This window comes from Schistocerca serialis, chromosome 6 (genome assembly GCF_023864345.2).
Source record: "Schistocerca serialis cubense isolate TAMUIC-IGC-003099 chromosome 6, iqSchSeri2.2, whole genome shotgun sequence".
NCBI lineage: Eukaryota > Metazoa > Arthropoda > Insecta > Orthoptera > Acrididae > Schistocerca > Schistocerca serialis.
In genome coordinates, this window is record NC_064643.1 from 649,916,196 (window position 1) to 649,941,878 (window position 25,683).

Consider the following 25,683-nt stretch of genomic DNA (forward strand, 5'->3'; position numbering starts at 1 on the left):
AGCCCAATACAGTAGGGCTTTGCCGTAAAACTTTAAAAGATAACAATTGTGACTTATTCTCCAGCAGACATTTAGTGTGGCAAATACAAGGCTAGTGACATGAGCCGACTGTCTAAGATGTGAAGGCGATGGCGGTAGGTGAACTATGGTGAGTGGCGCTTGCTGCGCGAGGTCGCACTGAGCAGCCAACCACTGATTCAGCAAGAAAAACAGTTAACAGCTAAAATTAAAACAGAATAAAACTAATGAAAATAGGAAAACTGGGGAAAGGGGGCAGGGAGGCGTTACACTCATATGGGTTGTAAAGAGCAAGCAGACTCAGGTAAACAGAGATAATTATTTGCTTATGTGTGCATAATGCAGCGTGAGGAGAGAACTTGTTAATAAATTAGGGAATGTGCCAAGTATCAGTACAAGAAGCCAATACACCTCTTAAGACATGTTAAAATAATGTAAAAAAGGCATAATATGTATAGCCACGTTAATCACCACTTAAATTGGAAATGGGTGGTAAGGTCTTATGGGACCAAACTGCTGAAGTCATCGCTCTAGGCTTACAAACTACTACTAACCTAACTTAAACTATCTTACGCTACGGACAACACCCACACCCATGTCCGAGGGAGGAATGGAACCTCCGACGGGGGGAGCCTCGCGGACCGTGACAAGACGCCCTGGACCCCGCGAGGCAATCCATTCCTATTTTGAATAGTTTTATTCTGTTTTCATTTTAGCTGTTAACCATATTACTTGTTTAATCAGGCATCGGCTGCTCAGTACGGCTAGGCGCAAACTGGTTCGCGTAGTAAACGCCACCTACCATAATTTACCTGTCGCCAGTGCCTGGACTAATGACAGTCGGATCATGTCACTAGCCTTGCATGTGCCGCACTACATGTCTTTCCTTTTAAAGTTTTACGGCAAAGCCCAAGAGTATTGGGCTACTACCGTCAGTTATGCATCTGATATATGTGGGTGACTCGCAGATTGTGTTAGACGAGAGCTTTATGGCGTCAACACACTTTATGCCAATATATGATTTTATGAATGAGTAAGCTCCTCTAAAAATGTATGTAATTATAGTTTATCGAATATGGTTCCTTATCTGGTTGACATTTCTAACAGTTTTGTAGCAGTTTGTTCCCTACGTCCATTTTCTTTCTGAAAAAGACGAATTTATATTTGTCGAACAACGGTAAAGGGTTAATAAACCTTTAAGCCTGCAACTGGTTGACTTATTTCCAATTCTAACAAGTTAAGTAGTTAAAGTTGTTATTATTATTAGTTTCATAAAAAAATAACTTGAGTTAAGCAGTTAGTGCTGTTTAAGTATCTTTCGGGTCCATACATGGAATGTCAAAATTTTTGCGATAAGGAAGTCTGCCATACTGCCTACATCACGGTGTGTTATTACATTGTAACATCGCATGCACCCGCCAATTACTCTTTTTTTATGAAAACCAAAGCAAAGAAATTCTCCCTCATGATACAACCCCTCCGCCTCGCTTCCATCCTTTTCTGGACACGAAGCATCCGAACCATATGTTTCGCCAATTTTCCGCGTAATAAGTCCAGAGGTTGTCAGTTAGAACCTGTACATAAGTATATCGTTTTCGCCCAGATGTTGGAATCCATTCGTGAAAGGCACTCGAGAGAAGTATCTGCCGGTATGCCTTATGTGAGTTTCGAATTGGCCGCATTGGTCATTTCGTTGGTTGGGTGGTTGATTTGGGGGAGGGGACCAAACAGCAAGGTCATCGGTCCCATCGGATTAGGGACGGGCGGGGAAGAAAGTCTTGCCGCGCTCTATCAAAGGAAATCAGGGCAAAGCTAAATCAGGATGGCCGGACGCGGGTTTGAACAGTCGAAGGTTAATTTGATGCAGCTCTCCATGCTTTTCTACCTTGTGCACGCATCTACACCTACGAATAACTACTGCAATCTGCACCCATCTGATTCTTCTTACTGTATTCGTCTCTTGGTCTTCCCCTACGAGTTTTACCTCACCCCCCCCCCCCTCCGCCCCCCACGCTTCCCTCCGTTACTAAGTTGGTGATCCTTTGATATCCCAGTATATGTCCTATCAACCGATCTCTTCCTCTAGTCATGTTGTGCCTCAAATTACTTTCCTCGCTAATTCAATTCAGTATCTGCTCATTAGGTACGTGACATACATCCCAAATAATCAAGAGTTAAAATTACAGACTTAAAAGGATTCTAGGATAAGTGTTGTCACATGGTAGCAATTGTATGTTTCATGATGTACGATGTCTCGAACGAGCAGTGTCTGTCAGAAAGATGTCTGTAAAATGCGTTTCAGAACAAGCAATGGCTTTCCGTATCCACGATGTTGGCGTTACCTTGAATACCGATAGACAATAGCATATGGCGTGTCCACGGTAGAGTTTACCGCTCATTTCAGTTCATGATTGGTTTTTGAAAATGGAGCGTTCCTCGTTGCAGAAATTAGCGGATATGCATTTTTAAGCGTGGTGCAGCAGGACGTAGTGGGTGGAAAGTCGAACGAATGAAAACACTACACTTTCCCAACAAACATAGCGCTACTTGGGAAGAATTATCACAGTGGACAGAAAATTGTGAAAAATTAGATCGTTCAAGCTAGACTGCTGTCCTTGCCGAAGAGTAGCTCCCTCGCCAAAGAAATGGTCGCTCAGAAGAATGAGAGATGTTTTGGATCGGTTGTGGAAAGATCGCCAGTAAGCACCCGTCTACTTGCCCATGAAATTCACGCTACGAAGAAAATTGTGCAGAGATTGATGTTGGAGCAGCATATACACCCATACACCCATTTCATAAACAGTGCAAATAAATGACCAAATGATTTTGAACCCACAATTTAGATGTTTCGGTAGATTTTGTGCGAGGCGCGCTTTGAGGCTGGAGATCGCCGCTTTGAAAAATCGCTATGGCCACAAGTAGCTGCTACTATGTGTTAGTTGATTATGTCAATAAAAATCTAAATATTCACTTTTGACCATTAATTGATTATTAGATAGCACTCAGTTTAGGTTGTTCTACGAACTATGAGGGGCGTTCAAAAAGAAATGCAACGCATTTTTTTCTAGGGCAATTTTGGTTGAAAATTGCGGAATAAGTTGCAGAACATCGTGGAATACTCCCGCTGCAGCCCATATAGTTACATGAAGTTCCGGTAGGTGGCGGCACTATACGTAGACTTCAAAATGGCATCTGTAACGGAGGTGCTTTCCAAGCAGAGAGGTGCCATTGAGTTGCATTTGGCGGAAAACCAGAGCATCTCAGATACTCATGGGCGCTTACAGAATGTCTACGGAGACCCGGCAGTGAACAAAAGCACGGAGAGTCGTTGGACAAGGCGTCGCAACAAGGTCGCACAAACCTGTCCGATCTTCCGCGTTGCGAGCGGCCGCACACAGCTGCGACTCCTGCAATGTGCGGACGCTCTCATTCGAGGTGATCAAAGACCTCGCTGCACAACTTGACGTCTCTGTCGGTAGTGCTGACACACTCGTCCACCAGTTGGAGTATTCAAAGGTGTGTCCCCACTGGATTCTTCGCAGCACGAGTTCCGAGGCTGATCGTGACAATTCTTTTGTCAAACATCATCACAGGCTATGAAATATGGGTTCATCACTTCGAACCGGAAACAAAACCGCAATCCATACAGTGGCGCAACACTACTTCTCCTCGCATAAAAAGTTGAATGTGCGCCCTCAGCTGAAGGGGTCATTCTGTCTGATGTCCTCCCTCGTGGTGCAACGATCAACTCTGAAATGTATTGTGCTACCCTCAGGAAATTGAAGAAACGACTTCAGTGCGTTTGTCGACACAAAAATGCAAATGAACTTCTCTTCTCCATGACAACGCAAGATCTCACATACGTCTGCGCGCCCGAGAGGAGCTCACAAAACATCATTAGACTGTTCTTCCTCTCCTACACTACAACCCTCATATCGCATCTTCCGACATCGATCTCTTTGGCCCAATGAAGGATGCACTCCTTGGGAAGCAGTACTTTGATGATGGGGAGGTTACCGATGCAGCAAGACGTTGGCTCCGACATCGACCAGTAAAGTGCTACCATGCTGACGTAGAGACCCTCCCAAGTAAGGTGGCGTAAGGCCGCCGCCTTGAACGTAGATTTTGTTGAAACCTAGGGTTTTGAGCCGTGCGTGGCTCGTGTTTGTGCCATATCTCATTTTCACCGTACTACCACCTCGTTATGTTAATTTCAATTACTGGTGTCACTGAGTTGCCGCCTTGCCTGCCCGTGAGCGGCACCAGCGCCGCTTATCGATATAAGCCCTGGCGTATTATCTATGCTGACTGCTATTACTTCCCGGTTGTGGTGTGTTCGGAGTTATTTCGGATCTGCCAGTGAGTTGGGAAGCGCTAGCGGTGCAGTTCGGACCTGCCAGTGTTCGGACAGCCATGACTCGCCCGACGGTTGCCGATACATATCACTGGAGTGCGGACCACCTCGATTGGTCGTCGGTCGTTCGTCTTGTCGGACGATGTGTATGTTGGCCGGCGATCGCTTATGGGTTGCCCGCGTGTGCCGACTCGTGATTCGTCCTTGTTATTGCACAGTCGCTGCCGTTAGTATTGTCTAGTCCTTCGTGCGAGTGTTCGTGAAACTGTGTGTAGCCTGTGATGTCGACTGCTCAGTTATTTTAGTGTTGTCTCCGTGCTGATGTGTGGAGTCGGTCGGTTGGCGTGGAGCAGCGAGGAAATCTCCGCGGGGCGTTGTTTGGCCGGCCCCGCTGGCGGTCTCTACGCATGGGGCTGTTCACATTGCTACGAGGTCCGTGGCTCACCGACCTGAACGCGAAAGTTGAGCTTGGATTTAATTTACCAGCAAGTTACGACTGTTCACACTGTGCCGTTTGGTTCTTATTGTTAGCTGTGGGGACATTCCCGTGAGCAACAACGTGTGTGTTCGAGTTGGCGAAGGTTTAGCCACCATCCGGTGGAGTGTAACTGTATTTGTTTATTTGCAATTGAAGTGCACCAGCAGAATTTTCTGCGTTGTGGCCGTTAACGATCCTGTTACCTGCCCTGGCCATTAGCGTAAATTTAGGCAGAGTCCTTTCCTCACTGTGTTGTCGCTGTCCAGCTCGGTGTGTAGTTCGACAGCTAAATGTATGCTTGGGTGTGGGCGTCCATGCCTTTTACGATTGCACTGAACTCCCAGTTGTGTGCTGGTCGAGTGGAGCGCAAGTTGCCTTGTCGGTGGGTCTGTTGACTCTGTTGGTTGGGTTGTCGTCAGATCGAGAATGGTTGGGCCGACTGCTTGTCTCACCTAAGTGATCGTTAGTATTTCGAGTGGTGGCCGACCCCCGAAACTTCTGAGCGCCGTTAGCTATCCTGCCTTTTCTTATTTTCCGTTGTATGTATTTGTATGGCTGACCGAACACGCTGAGCTACCGTGCCGTCACCACTCGGCTGCAGTCGCTTCATGGTTAAAATGACCACGCATAGATATATATTCGACGACCGAAATTATCTTGCAGTTTTCTCAATAACGCTTGAGAAGTACGCGCTACTCCTTACACATTTTGTTGCCCTCATGGAGTACTACGAGTGTACGAAGTTTACAGTAAATCCGTGTTCCAAACGTCGTGGCCTCCCCTTGTCAGTCACAGTCTACAGTCTTAGCCTGTGACAGTTTGCTCCTGCAGTAGCGGGAGCCTCACAATGCACTACGCTCTTTAGTTTCTTTCTTGTAATAGCTGAACTTTATTGCTGTCTGTAAAGTTTCTTCTGCTTGGAGAAAGCTACAAGCTAAGTGAAACTTCTGTTTGCTATATTCATCATTTCTGCTCCTGCCAAGCTTTCCTACGTCGACAGCTGCCGCACCACGCTGCAGCCCACCTCACTTACCGTTGTGTACGATGTAATACTCAACAACTCGTGTAACCCCTTCTGTTATTGCGAATAATGACTTCAGTGTTACAGAGTGTAATGTCTCAAATGGAAAAGTGAGAAATAGTATCTCCTGTTATAAATAAAGTAGGCTATGCAGTCCTGAGTGTACAGACAATACCAAACCACAGAAGTCCTGCGGTCTTCGACACAGCGCGTGATGTCAAAATGACGTCATGTTCGCCTCGTGTGTTGTGAACTGAGTGTTGGCCGCCTACGACACCCGCGAGCAAGCGCTGTACAGGTTATTGCCGCCTCCACATCTAGCCTCCTTTCATTTCGTCCCTGCAGTCGGATCTGCTCTTGGAAAACGAGAGTGGCTAATCATTGAGCGGTTATTCTCGTCGGTTAGCGAAATTAGAACGCTGGAATGCCATTTCAGAAATTTAATTGCATCTGCAATCTCGCTAAACTCGATAGTTTGACGTCTCTAACGACCTCCATGTCGTCTTTAAATCTCAATCTTACTTTTCCTTCGATAATTTGCGCAGCTTTGCGATTTCAAACGAGGAATACTGTATGCATCGTGCGATGCTATGTATATTGTCAATGAATCAGTTCAATCGGAATTTTCGCGACCCAAAGCATGGTCACCTGATACCAATCCCAGCTCGACCGTTACAAATCCGCCGCTAACTCAGCTGAACTGTGCACAGGCAAGTTTCAGCAAGGCAAGATAGCTCCGTGTATACGTTATCTTTGGTGGATTCCGGATTACAATGCTGAAGCCAACTGTTAGATATATTTACAGTTTATCGTAATACGCTTCAGTTATGCCCTAGTAATTCACACATTCTTCAGTTATGCGCTAGTAATTTACATACTCTTCCTTTATGCGCTATTAATCGTCCTTGCGTATCACCCGCATGTCTTAACTGAGAAATATCTCCCAATGGAACTGACCGTTGTAACAAAACAGGCTGTATTGGGTCATGTGGAGTACCCGACACAGTAGGTTTCGTAGTATGCGATACGCGCTAAAACAGATGTGAGTAGTGTAAAGGACACTTAGTGATAAGGTCACTAAGTGCAACAGTCTGAAATAGTTGTAATAAAAATGTTAAATTGTGTCACAAGCCAGTTAATGTATGTTCTTTATCAGGTACAGTAATATACAGTTAGGATAAGTCATTATCACTTTGATATGAATTTCGGGATGTTTTGAAGAGAAAGAACAAGTTTTGGAATCAGTGTTAATAGTGTATAAATGTCAGTAACCTTTTTCATTCAGTTTTGTAATTATAATTCAATTAGTAAAATTCATTGTTTACCATAACGCAAATTAACTGTACAAACCATTAATTTTGGAAAAGCTTAACATTTATGTATCTTTGCAAGTCAGAACAACATTATCTTACGGAAATCGCCAGCTAAAAACCTGCAATTAAACTCGTAATTAATGTTTCTGGAACATTCTATAGAGAAATTAAGTGCACTGTTCACACATTACGAAAACTAGAGAAGATTCGTTTAAACCGGAGACATAACCTAATTCAGAAAAACAATTTGTATCATAAATAATGTTAGAAGATCGATTGATTAATTTTTTGTAACACGATTTAAAGATTTTGTGATGTGCGTAATTATTCCGCATTTTAGCCTTCAAATGTTGTAAAGAGTCATTTTTAACGTTCGAATTGTAATATTGATGTTGTAGAAATATTACCAGCTCAAAATTCTTTAATAAAAGCGCATAATTAATTAAATTACGTAAAGATATTCGAGAATGTTCTGGACTGAATAATAAGAACTTAATTGTTAACATAATGTATGTTTCAAAATTGCACTTGTAAAAGATAGTTAATTTCGGGAATATGCATTATCATTGTACTCGTTTTAATTTCTGCTAAAACTCTGTAATGTCAGTTTTTGCTAGATTAACTTACTGCAACTGTAACATCAAACATGAAATAACGTAATAATGTCAAGGAACGTAATTGTTAAAAGATGTATAAATACACCTTGTCCAAAGCCTTGGGGGCGTGACGAGGGCGCTTGGAGTACTATCTGGTGTGTCCTGATTCCTGTAAAGTTGTGACAAATAAACAAGTGTTGTCAACAGATTAATTGGGTTACGTTTGGTAGTGACCCAAGACTTTCTGCAGCGAAATTATCGTCTCTAAATATGTGAAAGATGGTACGATCAGCTGTACCATGTTAAACCTGAATTGACAGGATTACTACGTTAGATTTGGTGACTGGAGCTGGTATGAGAAGCTACGTTGGATTTGGCGTTGGAGCTGGGCTTCTGGACCGGGTTATGTTTTACCGTCTGTGTTAAGGCAATGCTACCTCCTATCCTGCAAATAATCCTTTACCCGGTTTAATTTCTCCTTCGTCTAAATGAACGAAACGCTTGCAGTACGGCTCGACGAGTCGCAACGGAAAACTTAGTTATTGAGTTGTTCATGAGGATCTACGATAAAGCACTGTCCGTACAATACTTGGATATAAGGCTGAAGCCATTCAGGTTAATTTGGAGGTGGAAGCGAGTAATACATTGTCTCTCTTGCTTGACAGTTAGCAGTTTATCGCACGTGCGTCCAAAAGATTAGTTTATTTTAATCGCAACGTTCATGCAACTTTGTGACCAACGTACGCGTAAAAATTTCTCGATGTGTAACCCGCGTCAGGTTTTAGTAAAATCACGAGTTTTCCAAGATATTCATTAACTTTATCGTCCGGTGCTGGCTGACTGAGCAATTTGTGTCTTTTGTATACTGCAGTGGTCTGCCATTACAGTTGGTGGATTGATGTTATTTGGGGTGGGATTTGCATGCTCAAATGGGAGAAACGGACAACGCGGAGAGTACGGGCCCTGTTTTGGTTTGGGGATTGTAAGGAATACTGAGGGAATACCTTTTCCGTTGGCAGAACAGGTTCGCACCATTATTTAACAGTGAACGCATTTCTTACTTGGTGCAGTTTATAATTTCTTTTTGTTTGGACACGTGCTTCAAGTCTTTTAATTCAGACTGCGGACTGACATTGTCTTAGTTCTGTATATTAAAAATTTTCAAGTCGGAATAATTCTGAGTAGGTATTGGAAACTCCGTTCGTTCCTAAACATCGAATGGCTCAGTCGCCTGTCTTACATTCCACCGAATCAAAAATTACCTCGTTTTCTTTTACTGCTTATAAATCTGATATTCATTGTACAGAATTTATATGGTCCAAGAACTGGTTTACATCGTCCGCTCTTCGAGGACAAATGGTTCAAATGGCTCTGAGCACTATGGGACTTAACATCTGTGGTCATCAGTCCCCTAGAACTTAGAACTACTTAAACCTAACTAACCTAAGGACATCACACACATCCATGCCCGAGGCAGGATTCGAACCTGCGACCGTAGCAGTCGCGCAGTCTTCGAGGACAGATTAAGAAAAGCTACCACCCACATACCGATAAAAACAGGTAAAACAGAAGCTAACTGAGTTTGTCAGGCCTTCATAATCTTCCATGACGAAGTTGCCAGTGATCTGACATTTCGAGGGAACCCCCTGCTCTACCATCTCAGGTCGCTGTCCATTTCCCGCACGTGCACAAGCGAACCTCACCCCAGGTGACGTCGCTCCAGCAGTAAGAGACCACTAGTGTGGACTACGAGCTTAGCGCCCGCTGCTTCGCTTGCGTGGACTGTATGGTCTGTACAGTTTTCTTCTCCTCTAATCTAATTTTTATATTGTTCACAAATTGCAACGCCTTCTGAGCTTTTCACGCTATTTAATGCCATAAACGCATTGTCTTTTCCGAATATACTTTTGACCAAAAAGCGATTTTGGTAGGTAAGAGTCCAAGATTTTTCTTAATCAAGGTTTTTGCGTTCTTGTGACAATATTTCCATAGAAACTTTCATTTCCCAACTTCTGTATATCTAACAGAGAAGTGAAATAGCAACTTCATAGATTTAGCTTTCGATTTTTTAACTTAACGAAATATTTTATTGTAATTTTCTTCCCCTATTTCATCCCCTTAAGATTTGGATGTTCACAAACAGTAGAACACGTTTTTTTTTTTAAATTTCGGACAGAAAAGCCAATTACAAATTTTCATAGATTTACCTTTGGAAGTTCCAAAAACACTGAAACGCATTTTTTTATTTGTAATCGAGAATTCTTTTTTATTTTAGTAAAAACATTCACCCAAAATTTCACGTACATATGGCTTAAATTTCCAAAAATGCCGATACAAGTATTTCTTTATTGCTGACCAAGAAACCCAACGCCAATTTTCGTTGGTCTAGCTTCAAAATTGTCTTAATAACGACTTATTTTCAAAAAACATTTCATCCTCTCTTTTACCATCCTAGGAGTAGAATTTTGAAAAATACCTTCTTAAACGACGCCTGCAGTATAAGATCACTACCCTCTCCAAATTTCACCCTTCAGTCCTTACAGGTTTGGGTGGCCGTTGATGAGTCAGTCAGTCAGTCAGGGCACTTACTGCGGTTTATATCTATACATATAAAAGGCACTCAGTTATTGACGATGGCGGTCTTGAATATCTTCGAAAGCTCGACTTTTAACTCACACAAGACGCGATTTCACAACGAGGTAGTTTTATATACGAATGCTATTATATTACCGAGCGCATGCAAAAAGTAATACCATATCCACTGCGGGTTAAGTCTTCAGTAAACGTCCCGTTGTTAAAGTCCTCGGTTCATGCACCGTCGACACGGGGTCCGCGGTACTCACCCCTAGAGTTGAGGCCGGAGGCGTCGCCGATTGGGGGTGGCGTCGTGGGGATGGCCTGCGACTGGCTGCGGCGGATGCTGCCGCGCAGGTCGGGGGCGGCGGGGGGCTGCGCGTCCCTGGGCGGCGCCTTGGAGGAGGCGGGGGCGGCGCCGGGCCGGAAGCGGCGCAGCAGCGCGGGGGACAGCAGCAGGCGGCTGCCCGCGTCCAGGGTGCGGCTGAACGAGAAGCGGCGCCGCGCGGGCTTACCGGGGGTGGCGTCGGGGCCCGGCGGCGGCGGCTGCGTCAGCGGCCGCGGCGGCGGGGGCGGCTGCCGCTGCACCTCCGACGGCGGCGGCGGGGGCGGCGACAGGCTGAGGCGCGGGGGCGGCGGCCGCGCAGGGGTGGGCCCGCGCACCGTCACCGCCACGTCCAGCGCGGGGCTCGGGCTCGACTCCCTGCGGACAGGACGGGGCCGTCTCACCGCCTGTGTCTGCAGCCCGCACAGTCGCCAGAGCGCCGTTTTAGGAGTAGCGAAACGCTCGGTAGCTGTCACCGAGACACAGGCAGCTACATTAAATTACGTTTCCCACCGTACGACCTCGCTTGCGGCTGCGACGGAGCTCCCCGCTGCGACGCGCGGCTGATGCAGTTCCTGTCACAGCACTGCATCGGTATGCAGCGCTGACACGGTGTTCTGACAAGGACAGGGTCTGGCACGTGGATCAGCGATTTTGATCAAGTTTTGCACGACGATCTATACTGAAAATAGTGAGACACGTGTTTCGTGTTTTTGTTCCACACTCAGCAGTTTGTGAAAAAATCGAAGTCAAAGTTGATGAATGAAGGTCAAAGATGATAGTGGAAAATCGCGTTTTAAATGCTATACATCGAAAGAGCCTCTAAAAACAAACATATTTTATTAATGTAATATGGGGTCAAAAGTTAATAATCGCGTTATTACGTTTTTGGGTTTTCATGCTTTGGGTATTCGTCACTCAGTGCATCTAACAGAACGAGGTCGGCGGTCGGATGGTCCAGGCAATAGACTATCAAATCTCTGGTCCGCATTCGAAACTTGGCCGTGGCATTTTTTCATTTGAAATTTTTTCGGTGTATCTTATAATATTCTGATAATCGGGATACTTCTCTTTGCCTTTTTTTGAAGTAACACATCGGGAGGTGTGATTAATAACCAAATAAGTATATATTATAATGTAATGACAGTTGTTTTCATCGTGACAGATCGTACAAACATACTTCAATACGTCTGAAGTTATTATTGCGTAATGCTAACATCGTCTATTTGTGATCGTCTACATTCACATTCCATAGAAAGCATGTGCTGACACGTGTGAATATTACCTAACTATCAGATTAAAAAATTTTGGTTGCAAAATACTAACACTTGTTTACAGAAGAATGGAAAAACTGATAGAAGCCAACCTCGCGGAAGATCAGTTTGGATTCCGGAGAAATCTAAAAACACACGAGGCAATACTGACCCTACGACTTACTTTGGAAGACAGGTGAACGAAAGACCAACCTACATTTATAGCATTTGTTGACATAGAGAAAGCTTTCGACAATGTTGACTGGAATACTCTCTCTGAAATTTTGAAGGAAGCAGGGGTAAAACTGAGCGAGGGAAGGGTATTTACAACTTGTACAGAAACCAGACGGCTTGCTGTATAAGAGTGGAGGGATATAAAAGGGAAGCAGTGGTTGACATGGGAGTGAGACAGGGCTATAGCCGACCCCCATGTTATTCAATCTGTACATTGAGCAAGCAGTAAAGAAAACCCAAGAAAACTTTGGAGTATGAATGGAAGTCCGGGAAGATGAAATAAAATCTTTCAGATTTTCTGACGACGTAGTAATTCTGTCAGTGACAGCAAAGGACTTGGAACAGCAACTGAACGGATTGGACAGGGTCTTAAAAGGAAGATATACGACGAACATCAGCAAAAGCAAAACAAGGATAATGGAATGTAGTAGAATTAAATCAGATGATGGCGAGGGAATTAGATTCGTAAACGAGACACATAAAGTAAAAGATGAGTTCTGCCATCTGGGCAGCAAAATAATGATGATGGTCGAAGTAGAGAGGATATAAAATGTAGACTGACAATGGCAAAAAAAGCGTTTCTGAAGAAGAGGAATCTATTAACTCAAAATATAGATTGAAGTGTTAGGAGTCTTTTCAGAATGTATTTGTACGGAGTGAGCCAAGTATGTAAGAGAAACATGAACGATAAACACTTTAGGCAGTAAGAGGATAGAAGCTTTTGAAATGTGGTGCTACAGGACAATGCTGAAGATTAGATGAGATCTTGTAACTAATGAGGCGGTAGTGAACAGATCTGGGGAGACAAGAACTTTGTGGCACAACCTGACTACCAGAAGGGATCGGTTGATAGGACACATGGTTAGATGAGATCATGTAACTAATGAGGTGGTAGTGAACAGATCTGGGGAGACAAGAACTTTGTGGCACAACCTGACTACCAGAAGGGATCGGTTGATAGGACACATGGTTAAATGAGATCATGTAACTAATGAGGTGGTAGTGAACAGATCTGGGGAGACAAGAACTTTGTGGCACAACCTGACTACCAGAAGGGATCGGTTGATAGGACACATGGTTAGATGAGATCATGTAACTAATGAGGCGGTAGTGAACAGATCTGGGGAGACAAGAACTTTGTGGCACAACCTGACTACCAGAAGGGATCGGTTGATAGGACACATGGTTAGATGAGATCATGTAACTAATGAGGCGGTAGTGAACAGATCTGGGGAGACAAGAACTTTGTGGCACAACCTGACTACCACAAGGGATTGGTTGATAGGACACATTCTGAGACATCAAGAGATCACTAACTTAGTGTTAGAGGTAAGAGTGGGGCGTTAAAACCGTAGAGGGAGACTAACGGATGAATGCATTAAGCAGATTCGGGAGGATGTATGTTGTAGTAGTTATTGGCAAATGAAGAGGCTTGTACAGGAAAGAGTAGCATGGAGAGCAGCTTCAAATCAGTGTTTACATGAATCCATATGAAACAGTTTCTAGGGATGTCTCTCCTCTTCACACTTTCCATTGAAGTTGATGATAAGTTCTCGATACGTGAATCACGAGCTTGTTATGCCGTGACCTAATACTCTTTAATCAGAGGCTTAAGTGTCGTTTCCGAGCCTGTAGGGACACATTTTCTCAGCAGTAATCTACTGAATTCGGTTTTTGTTTCGGACAATACTATACTCACATTAAACTCGGCGCGTGGGAAGTGATTTTTCCCGTCAAGGGAACCGTTGGTAGACGTTTCAGTCGATTTCCCGCTATACGGGCAGCCCTGTTCGAGCCGACAGAGACATCTCTCCAAAATGCAAGAAGAGTTTGTTCCGGACGTTTCCAGTGCTCATACATATAAATCTTCGGAGAGTTTTCTGGGCTGCCTTACGTGGACCGCCCAGTTATGGAATAAAGTACAGTAAGAGAAGACGTTCAAAGAAAAAGTACGGGAAAGCGGGACAATGGTGTTCAGTGGGTAACCGTGCACAGCTTTTTCCAGTTTCCTAGAGGGACTAAAGAGCGCTGCAAAGTGCTGCCGCAAAGCGGAAGAAACTGCAATCAGATCCAAAGAGCTCGTGAGATTTTAACGCCCCAGTCGTTTTCGACAACTGGTTTCATTTGATCTCGACTGCTTTGTTGTAAAATCAGCAGATCACGTGTGTAGAAGTAAGTAAAGAATGTTAATAGTAACATTATTTAAATTAGCTCTATTTAATTGCGCATTTTTTGAACTTGTTTTAAACATCAAATGTTAACAGTCAAACATCGTGATTGTTGGGTTAGAATAAGAATGAAAAATGCTAAGTCACATTGTCACGGGGAACTGTTCTAAAGTAAGCTTTAGTAAAAAAAAAAAAAAAAAAAAAAAATTGCATTTTCTAATGAACAGGGAGATGACACAGCTAATAGTGTGCTATTGTTAGCGAAGACATTTCCGGAATACCTTCAGTGGAGCTGATGAGATCAGTGTATAAATATGTCGAGGCAAATAATATTCAGCATACTTTTAATAAGTCATCCAAAATAGCTGGAAAGGATTGGTTCGCAGGGTTTCTTACAAGAAATCCGTCAGTCAGCATTCGGACCAGTGTTAACCGGTTCAAATGGTTCAAATGGCTCTGAGCACTATGGGACTTAACTTCAGAGGTCATCAGTCCCCTAGAACTTAGTACTACTTAAACCTAACTAACCTAAGGACATCACACACATCCATGCCCGAGGCAGGATTCGAACCTGGGATCGCAGCGGTCGCGCGGTTCCAGACTGAAGCATCTAGAACCGCTCGGCCACCTCGGCCGGCTGTTCATCGGATCTCAGCTTTTAACGCAAGTGGAGTTAAACCTTTTTTTCTCGAATCTCACCGCTTTAATGCGCGTCGACAACATCGGTGCCGCTAGAATTTATAATTTTGATGAAACGGAAAACGGAGATATCAACAGTTCAGTTCAAAAGCTAGGAAAAATTTTAGCACTCAAAGAAGCTAAACAAGTTTGCTCAGCAAGAAGCCGGGAGCGTGGGAAGAATATTACAGGTGTTGTGCAGTGAGTGCCAGTGGGGGGTATGTGCCTCCCATGTTTATCATTCCTCTGCTTCGGATGAGCCCTGCCCTACAGGGAGGGGCGCCACCAAATTCAATATATCAATGTAGCAAGAATGGTTGGATGACTGAGGGTCAGTTTCCGAAGTGGCTGACCCATTTTGCTAACTTACCAAGGCATCTCAGAACCATACAATTCTTTTGATTTTAGACAATCACACTAGACAGGTGTCCCTAGAAGCCTAAAACGTTTGCAAAGACAATGGCATAGTAGTGGTAACACTACCACCTCACTGCTCCCACAGGCTACAACCTTCAGATGTTGCCTTTCTCAGCATCTTGAAGGCTTCATTTAATCATGAATGTGACATTTTTCCGAAGTCTAACCCCCACCAGAAAATTACACTATGACTTTTATTGATTGGCGACTCCATGGCGTGTTCTGTGCACCACGACCAAATAGTGGATAGAATTGGAAGGAGAATCAGCATTGAGTTTATGTGATCGCTCTAAGCTTGTTGATACCAGTGCCTACCAATTTTAATTGTATATTACAGCACTGAGGATGGTCACTAAGTGACCGAAAATCGATTATGCGGATAATAAAACAACAAAATTCGACCAATGCTGATTCTCCTTCCAATACCATGACTTTTGTCCTACCTTTAGCAAACTCTTCGAGGATTGCGGATATTGAAAAAGGAGTATGTTTGGCTTCAGTAAAAACAGGAATTTCCCTTTTAGATCCTACCGACTTCAGTGACTACGACTTCATGCTATTGCACCCAGCTTTACGACCACCAGTTGCTGAGAATGGCAGCGCTAAAAATGGTGAAAGTAATGAGACAGTGGCACTTTGTTCTTCAAAGACAGCGACTGGTGTCCTCGACGATGCAGACAGAGACTTGCAAGTTCAGCTTGCACTTGAGCTACAGTTCAAAGATAGAGAGCCCTAACAAAGATAGTTTAGGAAAAGCTGCAAAGAATAAAAAAGCAAAATTAAGAAACAAAAGATGTTTAATTATCTGTAGGAAAATCAAAGTTAAAGCCTAAGGGAAAAGTGAGTTCAGAAAGTTTGCCACAAAGATAAGATCTTAGGAATCTGACATAATGAAACATCGACAGAATATCTGAGTCTTGATCAGATGATGATTTAGACCCACTGCTGAGCAAACTCAGTAGTGACGATGAGCAGGATAACACTGACGCAGACATGCCAACTTTCAAAATTGAAAAATCAGGAGAATTTTAGCGGTGCACTATTGTGAATTACAACACATCCCTGATGAGTAAAGTTGCAATAATTCAATACCTGTAACAACTCAATTACATTTGCTTTATTGTTTACATGTAAATACTAAATAATGGACATATCTAAGCCTTCAGACTATATAATTTATCATTCAAAATGCTGAACAACATGAATGATGAGCTCTGCAGGTTTCCTTGGATTCACACACATTCAAGTTAAGCACTCTTGAGAGAACTACAGTTCAAAATTACGATCTGAGGAAACACCGCCTATTAGATTTCTGTTTTGGCATTAGCACAGTTTTTGCACGAATAAATCACTGTTAAATGATTACATGTTTTTATATCATAATGCAACCCATATTTGCATGGCATCTTATATCCGTAAGACATCTTTCCCAAATTTAAATCAATTTTATACCGGATGTACATGTTAGACTTAGAAATTAATCTGAATAGTTTATCAGTCTGAATTTGTCCGATTACGGTAGTTACTTATTCAGCACACCCATAGCTGACTTAGCCTTCTTCAAAAACTCTGAACTAAATTTCTGCTCAAAGCACTTGCCTTTTTGAGCTGATTTTAAAATTAAAAATTTCTCCAAAGACGTTTCTGAAAGCATGGACCTGAACTGAGTTTTGGTCTTTGTAACTGTGCTAAAAATTCTCTCACATTCCGCATTACTATGTGGAATTGACAAAATAGCCAGCATCACCTTTGCAAGTTTATTATATTGAAGAACCCCATCAGCCGATTTCGTCTGACCTACCAATGCCCACAGAACATCAATTCCCTCTGCTGCCAAGTTGGTTTCCTCCAGCTGAAAGTTACAGAACTGAGAGTAGAGAATATCAACTTCTGTATCTAAGTGTTCGCTTTCGCTAGTCAGAATATTAGGAAATCTGTTTATGAAAAATCTAAGGCTGGAAAATGCTTTGTCAATTGTAGAAATATCTGCAACTTCTGCATGCATTAAAACTTCATCTTTGAATGGAAATTTGTGTATCAAGTAATCACATGATGATAAGAAACATTTTCTTACAGACTTAAAGATCATAGACTTTTGCTCAGGCTTCAAAGTGGTCACCAAAGCAAATGTAGAATTCCCTATCATCAGATCACAATCATCCTTTTGATTTGTTGGAGTGAGATAATTTACATCAGTAAGACAGCTTGAGGCTTCAATAATGAGTGGTCTCACAAATCGTGCCATCACATTCTTCAATAGTTCCTCCAAAACTGACCTCAATAAGTGAATATGTGGGGCACTTGACTAAAGAGCTACATTTGGGCTCTCAAAGATAGGCATAAAACTTGTAAGGAAAAGGCATAAAGTTTTATGTAAATTTGATGACAGGAACATGAACGGTCGTTCCTCACGTGATAAAGCATGGTCCACAGCGACAATGTTTTTCTGTAAAACTGATGACTGGGTTTTTCTTTTAAATGAGAAGTGTGGTGAAATCTTATCACAGTGCTTGGGCGTGTGATATGAAGTAGACACATCTACATTTTGAGTGTATTTTGGAATTTTATAATTCTTCAAAGTTTCCACATCAAAATCCTTACTTACAATTTCTCTTACAAACTAACCAAAGGGTCCCACTGCTCCAAGATCTTATCTAAGCATCTTTTCAACCATAACCATCGTGTAGGCACATGTTTCAGAATTTTCCCCATTTCTGTGTCATGTAAAGTTTGTAACTTTCTAAATTTTTCTTTCCTCTTTGCACTCTTTTCCAAAGAATAAAACATGTCACTAATATTTTCATCAACGTTAAAGGCAAACATTCCGCCCCCTTCTCAACAGCAAGATTAATTAGGTGACGAGAACAGCCTACAATGATTAAGTTAGCAATTTCTTGCTTCAGACATCCTGCCACACCCTTTTTTAGCCCTACCATTACAGAAGCATTATCGGCACCGAAAGCCAGACAGTTTTTTAATGGAATACGGAATTCCCATTAAGTTGAAAGTAGAACATCAGCAATATTAGCTCCAGTGGCATCCCCTTTTAAATTAGGCACAGAGAGTACGCAATTTTGGATTTCACGGAGTTCAAGGCTGAAGAACGATACGATAATAGGATATAACTTAAAAGTCCGTAAAGCAATAGCGAATGGATTCGACTGCAAGTGTGTAATAACACTGCATCGTATGTCTTCGCCATTCTGCAAGAAAAATAATCAACACCTCCAAGATACGCAGCCAACAACTACTACAGAGTAAACAAATGCCGCAGCAGAACCGAGAACACAATGGTCCTACGTTCTAGACAATGGTCTTGTAGCAGTGATGCCAACCCTGGCGCACCGTAAAGGGGAGTCATGAATGAAATTGTCGAGCGGAGGAGCGGGGAGGGGAGAGTAGTAACACTAAATATTTTTCCTCCTGAAACATTTATCCCTCTAACTTCCCCCTAGGCAGCTCAATTCCCCCTAAATTTAGGGGAAAATCCCCCAACTTGGCAACACTGCCTTGTAGACACAACAACGCTAATCACTTCGCTTGGAACGACTATCGACTACTCCCTTGTCCACCATAACTTTACGATTACGTTGGTGCTACCAGAAGCGGAGGAAATTGGCACTACTTGAAAGATATTCATTTGTGTCCGAACGCTGCCAACGATAAGTTCCTTACTTCCTTGTAGATACGAAGTGCGAGCTACGCCTACTGCCGCTCCCGACAGTCACAACACGAATCTTCGAAGTTAACATACATAAGTAGCAGCCACATCTTGTCATCCACCAATATATCAAAGGCGCAGGATTTACAAATAGTAAGGAAAGTATTGAAACTGCTCTCAAAATCGGGAGATCAGTCTTCACGGTCGGGATAATAATAATTGCGTGTGACGAGGGCCTACCGTCACACCTGGTGCAAGTCTTTCGATTTGACGTCATTTCGGCGACTTGCGCGTCGATGGGGATCAAATGATGATGAATAGGACAACACAACATCCAGTCCCTGAGCGGAGAAAATCTCCGACCCAGCCGGGAATCGAACCCGGGCCTTCACGATCGGAGATCGGGAGGAAGAAGGGAAAATCGGGAGTCTCCCGCTTAAATCGGGAGAGTTGACACATCTGCTTACCCTTTCGGAGGAACCCATGTTACAAGAAACACTGGAACATTTACTGACAACGATTCCGTTTGCCTACTGTTTGGAGAGTTTAGAAAAAACAGGGAGCTGTGGTTTCGATGTATGATTTGCCGTGGATGGGTTCATCCAGAGTGTAGTGAATGTGACTCTGATGAAAAGTATGTTTGCGATTAACACCGTTGAAAAAGGCGCTACATGCGTTAGACCGCACGGCCAACCGGGCGTGCTATGCATCTGATTATACTTCGTGTTGCTTTAAGCCGACACACGCCCACATCCAGTAAGCGAGTAACCTGCCCCTTCTCTGAGCGGACCCTATTCCACTGTCGAGAGCTATGAAGTCGAGGGTATTGTGATTTAGCCCAACGCTGGTTTTCCTATATGGCAACAGGCTTGTGCTACGTTAAGTTAAGGGTCGAAACGCAAATGAGGGTAATAAAAGTTAAATAACAAGAAAAGCAGGGTCGCAACCAGTGGCTAAACTAATGGATTAATTGTGGGTAAGCTTATATCTTTTTATTCAGGAGGTCCATGCGTTGATTCCTTTTAGTAATTAAGTTATCAATCACGTTATCTTTAAATTTCTTATCACTTGTAAGATGTGTAACCACTTGTTTTTTTTTTTCAAGGCAACTGTGCAGAAAGACCTTAACCTATCATTAGTCATTGAATTGCAAAGGCAGTTTTTAATTCTTTTATGGTTGCTCAAACTTCTTTCAGAAGAATCAGCAGTGACAGGGAGTGTATGAATGAATTTGTTAAGCTTTGTTACTTCGTTATAAATATTTTGAAGATCCATGTTCAGTATAAATTTCAGAAGACCTGCAGTGACAAATATTTATGTTTATCAATATAAATGTTTTCTAACCGATTTTCCTTTTGTTCTTCGTTGAAGAACGCGAAAGTTGTGAGGAAGCCTTTCAGTTTCGTTGTTGGGAATTTCATTTATAATTTCCAAACGGTTTCCTATCAACCAACTCCATAAACTGAATAATCTGATGACCTTCAAAATGCATTTCCATTTGCATTATCATTTTATCTAAGATATGATACCATAAATCTTAAGGGACTGGAAGTCTCGTCACTAACATTCATTTCACTCTGAAATTTCTTGTTACAGCTTTCAGTGCATGAGATCACTGTTTCTTCTGATCTCATATCCTTCAACAAACTGACAGTTTCTTGATTCCACTATTATACATACTTATATCACAGGCAATTTTGCGTTGAAGAAGTGCATGGAGATGGTCAACAAATACAAATATTTCTTTACAAAGACAAAGCAGGAAAAGGAATTGGGTTTTATTAAGAAAGCCAAAAGCACTATTAAACGACTCTGCATGCCGATCTTCATCATCTGTGTGATATTTTGGAAAATGTCTTTCAATTCATAGTATTTAATATATATTGTCTGAACTATTCGAAAATTGAAATTCCAGCATGTAGTACATGTTTTGAGCCAATCTGGATCTTTTGTTTTCTATCAGTTGTGTTCTCTTTGAGAACTCGCTAAAATTTTTGGGTAGGTTAAGCCTCAAAATTCTCTGTAGAGCTTCGCCACTGGTAGCAACTAATCGTCACTGTTGTTCAACTTGATCGTCGAAAACGAACTGAAGAAAAAATCATTGAAGATAATCTCAGAAAAGCAATAAAAATGCAAGAGGAACAGATAAGAAGGCTAAGGTTCGCAGAAGTCGCAGTTGTTTTGGGAAGATGTCAGAAGTTGATGAAAGGATTGTACAGCTTACTTCACTAGAATATGGCTCTAGGTTAAACGAAATAAAGACGACGGTGATGCAGGTAATAGAAAGGAGAACAGAACAAAAATTTCCCCGTTAGATAACATGGGATGTTCGAAGCAAGAAAGGTATATTATAAGCGACTGGTATCAGATGTTGTTGTTGTTGTTGTGGTCTTCAGTCCTGAGACTGGTTTGATGCAGCTCTCCATGCTACTTTATCCTGTGCAAGCTTCTTCATCTCCCTGTACCTACTGCAACCTACATCCTTCTGAATCTGCTTAGCGTATTCATCTCTTGGTCTCCCTCTACCATTTTTACCCTCCCCGCTGCCCTCCAATACTAAATTGGTGATCCCTTGATGCCTCAGAACATGTCCTACCAACCGATCCCTTCTTCTGGTCAAGTTGTGCCACAAACTTCTCTTCTCCAAAATCCTATTCAATACTTCCTCATTAGTTATGTGTTCTACCCATCTAATCTTCAGCATTCTTCTGTAGCACCACATTTCGAAAGCTTCTATTCTCTTCTTGTCCAAACTATTTATCGTCCATGTTTCACATCCATAGATGGCTACACTCCATACAAATACTTTCAGAAACGACTTCCTGACACTTAAATCTATACTCCATGTTAACAAATTTCTCTTCTTCAGAAACGTTTTCCTTGCCATTGCCAGTCTACATTTTATATCCTCTTTACTTCGACCGTCATCAGTTATTTTGCTCCCCAAATAGCAAAAATCCTTTACTACTTTAAGTGTCTCATTTCCTAATCTAATTCCTTCAGCGTCACCCGACTTAATCCAACTACATTCCATTATCCTCGTTTTGCTTTTGTTGATGTTCATCTTATATCCTCCTTTCAAGACACTGTCGATTCCATTCAACTGCTCTTCAAAGTCATTTGCTGTCTCTGACAGAATTACAATGTCATCGGCGAACCTCAAAGTTTTTATTTCTTCTCCATGGATTTTAATACCTACTCCGAATTTTTCTTTTGTTTCCTTTACTGCTTGCTCAATATACAGATTGAATAACATCGGGGAGAGGCTACAACCTGTCTCACTCCCTTCCCAACCACTGCTTCCCTTTCATGCTCCTCGACTCTTATAACTGCCATCTGGTTTCTGTACAAATTGTAAACAGCCTTTCGCTCCCTGTATTTTACCCCTGGCACCTTTAGAATTTGAAAGAGAGTATTCCAGTCAACATTGTCAAAAGCTTTCTCTAAGTCTACAAATGCTAGAAACGTAGGTTTGCCTTTCCCTCATCTTTCTTCTAAGATAAGTCGTAAGGTCAGTATTGCCTCACGTGTTCCAGTATTTCTACGGAATCCAAACTGATCTTCCCCGAGGTCGGCTTCTACTAGTTTTTCCATTCGTCTGTAAAGAATTCGTGTTAGTATTTTGCAGCTGTGGCTTATTAAACTGATTGTTCGGTAATTTTCACATCTGTCAGCACCTGCTTTCTTTGGGATTGGAATTATGATATTCTTTTTGAAGTCTGAGGGTATTTCGCCTGTTTCATACATCTTGCTCACCAGATGGTAGAGTTATGTCAGGACTGGCTCTCTCAAGGCCGTCAGTAGTTCCAATGGAATGTTGTCTACTCCGGAGGCCTTGTTTCGACTCAGGTCTTTCAGTGCTCTGTCAAACTCTTCACGCAGTATCGTATCTCCCATTTCATCTTCATCTACGTCCTCTTCCATTTCCATAATATTGTCCTCAAGTACATCGCCCTTGTATAGACCCTCTATATACTCCTTCCACCTTTCTGCTTTCCCTTCTTTGCTTAGAACTGGGTTTCCATCTGAGCTCTTGATGATCATACAAGTGGTTCTCTTATCTCCAAAGGTCTCTTTAATTTTCCTGTAAGCAGTATCTATCTTACCCCTAGTGAGATAAGCCTCTACATCCTTACATTTGTCCTCTAGCCATCCCTGCTTAGCCATTTTGCACTTCCTGTCGATCTCATTTTTGAGACGTTTGTATTCCTTTTTGTCTGCTTCATTTACTGCGCTTTATATTTTCTCCTTTCATCAATTAAATTCAATATTTCTTCTGTTACCCAAGGATTTCTACTAGCCCTCGTCTTTTTACCTACTTGATCCTCTGCTGCCTTCACTACTTCATCCCTCAAAGCTACCCATTCTTCTTATACTGTATTTCTTTCCCCGATTCCTGTCAATTGTTCCCTTATGCTCTCCCTGAAACTCTGTACAACCTCTGGTTCTTTCAGTTTATTCAGGTCCCATCTCCTTAAATTCCCACCTTTTTGCAGTTTCTTCAGTTTTAATCTACAGTTCATAACCAATAGATTGTGGTCAGAGTCCACATCTGCCCCTTGAAATGTCTTACAATTTAAAACCTGGTTCCTAAATCTCTGTCTTACCATTATATAATCTATCTGATACCTTTTAGTATCTCCAGGGTTCTTCCATGCATACAACCTTCTTTCATGATTTTTAAACCAAGTGTTAGCTATGATTAAGTTGTGCTCTGCGCAAAATTCTACCAGACGGCTTCCTCTTTCATGTCTTAGTCCCAATCCATATTCACCTACTACGTTTCCTGCTCTCCCTTTTCCTACTACCGAATTCCAGTCACCCAGGACTATTAAATTTACGTCACCCTTCACTATCTGAATAATTTCTTTTATTTCATCATACATTTCTTCAATTTCTTCGTCATCTGCAGAACTAGTTGGCATATAAACTTGTACTACTGTAGTAGGTGTGGGCTTCGTATCTATCTTGGCCACAATAATGCGTTCACTATGCTGTTTGTAGTAGCTTACCCACATTTCTATTTTCCTGTTCATTATTAAACCTACTCCTGCATTACCCCTATTTGATTTTGTGTTTATAACCCTGTAGTCACCTGACCAGAAGTCTTGTTCCTCCTGCCACCGAACTTCAGTAATTCCCACTATATCTAACTTTAACCTATCCATTTCCCTTTTTAAATTTTCTAACCCACCTGCCCGATTAAGGGATCTGACATTCCACGCTCCGATCCGTAGAACGCCAGTTTTCTTTCTCCTGATAACGACATCCTCTTGAGTAGTCCCCGCCCGGAGATCCGAATGGGGGACTATTTTACCTCCGGAATATTTTACCCAAGAGGACGCCATCATCATTTAATCATACAGTAAAGCTGCATGCCCTCCGGAAAAATTACGGCCGTAGTTTCCCCTTGCTTTCAGCCGTTCGCAGTACCAGAACAGCAAGGCCGTTTTGGTTATTTGGATCAGATATTGATATAGAAATGAAGGAGTTCCTTAAAATGTGTTTCGGGAGCACAGCACTGTCTGGAAATGAAATATGGAGCAACGCAAACGCCGAAGAACAAGAAATAGAAACATATGAAATGTGCTATCGAATCACCCTAAAAATTTACTGAATAGATAAGGTGCAAAAGGTTAAGTACTGAAATGAATATAGCAGGAAATAACTCTATGGAAGATCCTTATCAGTAGAAGGAATAGGTCAGTGGAACACCTTCCAGGCATCCACGAATAGCTAAAGTGGCACTATAAGGAGCAGTAGAGGAGTACTTTGCAGGGCTTACAGATACTAGAACATACACTACACATTACAGAGGACGATGCAGCTGCATAGAGAAAAGCTTTCCGAAGGATTGGTCGAAGTAATGCGCTCAACAAAGTGGGCAAATAGTTCCTAACAGTCATTGTTATATGAATGGTTCAGTAAGATCGGTTTAAAACAAAAGTTCTTTTAAAGTGGTTTAGTAACAAGCTTAAATTGTACAATTCTATGGACTGGGAAAAGTATACCACAAGAAAAAAATTATTTCTGTAGTTTATATTTCAGGCTCATAATTCACGATGTGCCAAGCAATTACTTTAACTTCAGAAATGTTACTTAAATGATTCATTTCCTTTATTCCAGGCAAAAATTTTACACTTGGATCAGAACACAAAACTGTAGCATACAAGAAATAATAACACCTCCCCTTGAACAAAGGTAGCCCTTGATATGTCAAGTAAATTTACAAATTTAATGCCTCAGTTTGCAATATACTGACAGTCATAAATTGGATCTTCAGCCGATGAAAGAGAGGTATGTTGTGGAGGACTTTGTATACGTCCTGTATCTCAGTTTCCAATGAAGTGAAACAGTTTTTCTGTCCATGTTGGAGCCAACTGATTTCGAACTTTCGTTTGAATATGGCCATTAGCGGATCACCTGTGTTCTGCCGCAAGTGATGGTGGTGGTACATTTGAAATCATTGCTGCCTAAAGTTTGCGAAAAGGTTGCTTAGTGCACAGTCTTCGCCACCAGCTGCATGGACATACGTGATAGACAGCAGCACAGAGATAATATCTCGAAAAGAAAGCTACACCAACTCGAAATTT

General features: G+C 42.2%; 1 protein-coding gene across 1 annotated transcript in view; it reads right to left on the bottom strand.

The window, feature by feature from the left end:
* The window catches only part of LOC126485013 (uncharacterized protein C6orf132 homolog), a 370,852-nt gene that overhangs the window by 231,019 nt on the left and 114,150 nt on the right, over window positions 1–25,683 (bottom strand). The window contains exon 2 of the mRNA XM_050108618.1: window positions 10,624–11,057. Coding sequence (XP_049964575.1) covers window positions 10,624–11,057 — 434 coding nt within the window. The remainder of the gene's footprint in view (window positions 1–10,623; window positions 11,058–25,683) is intronic.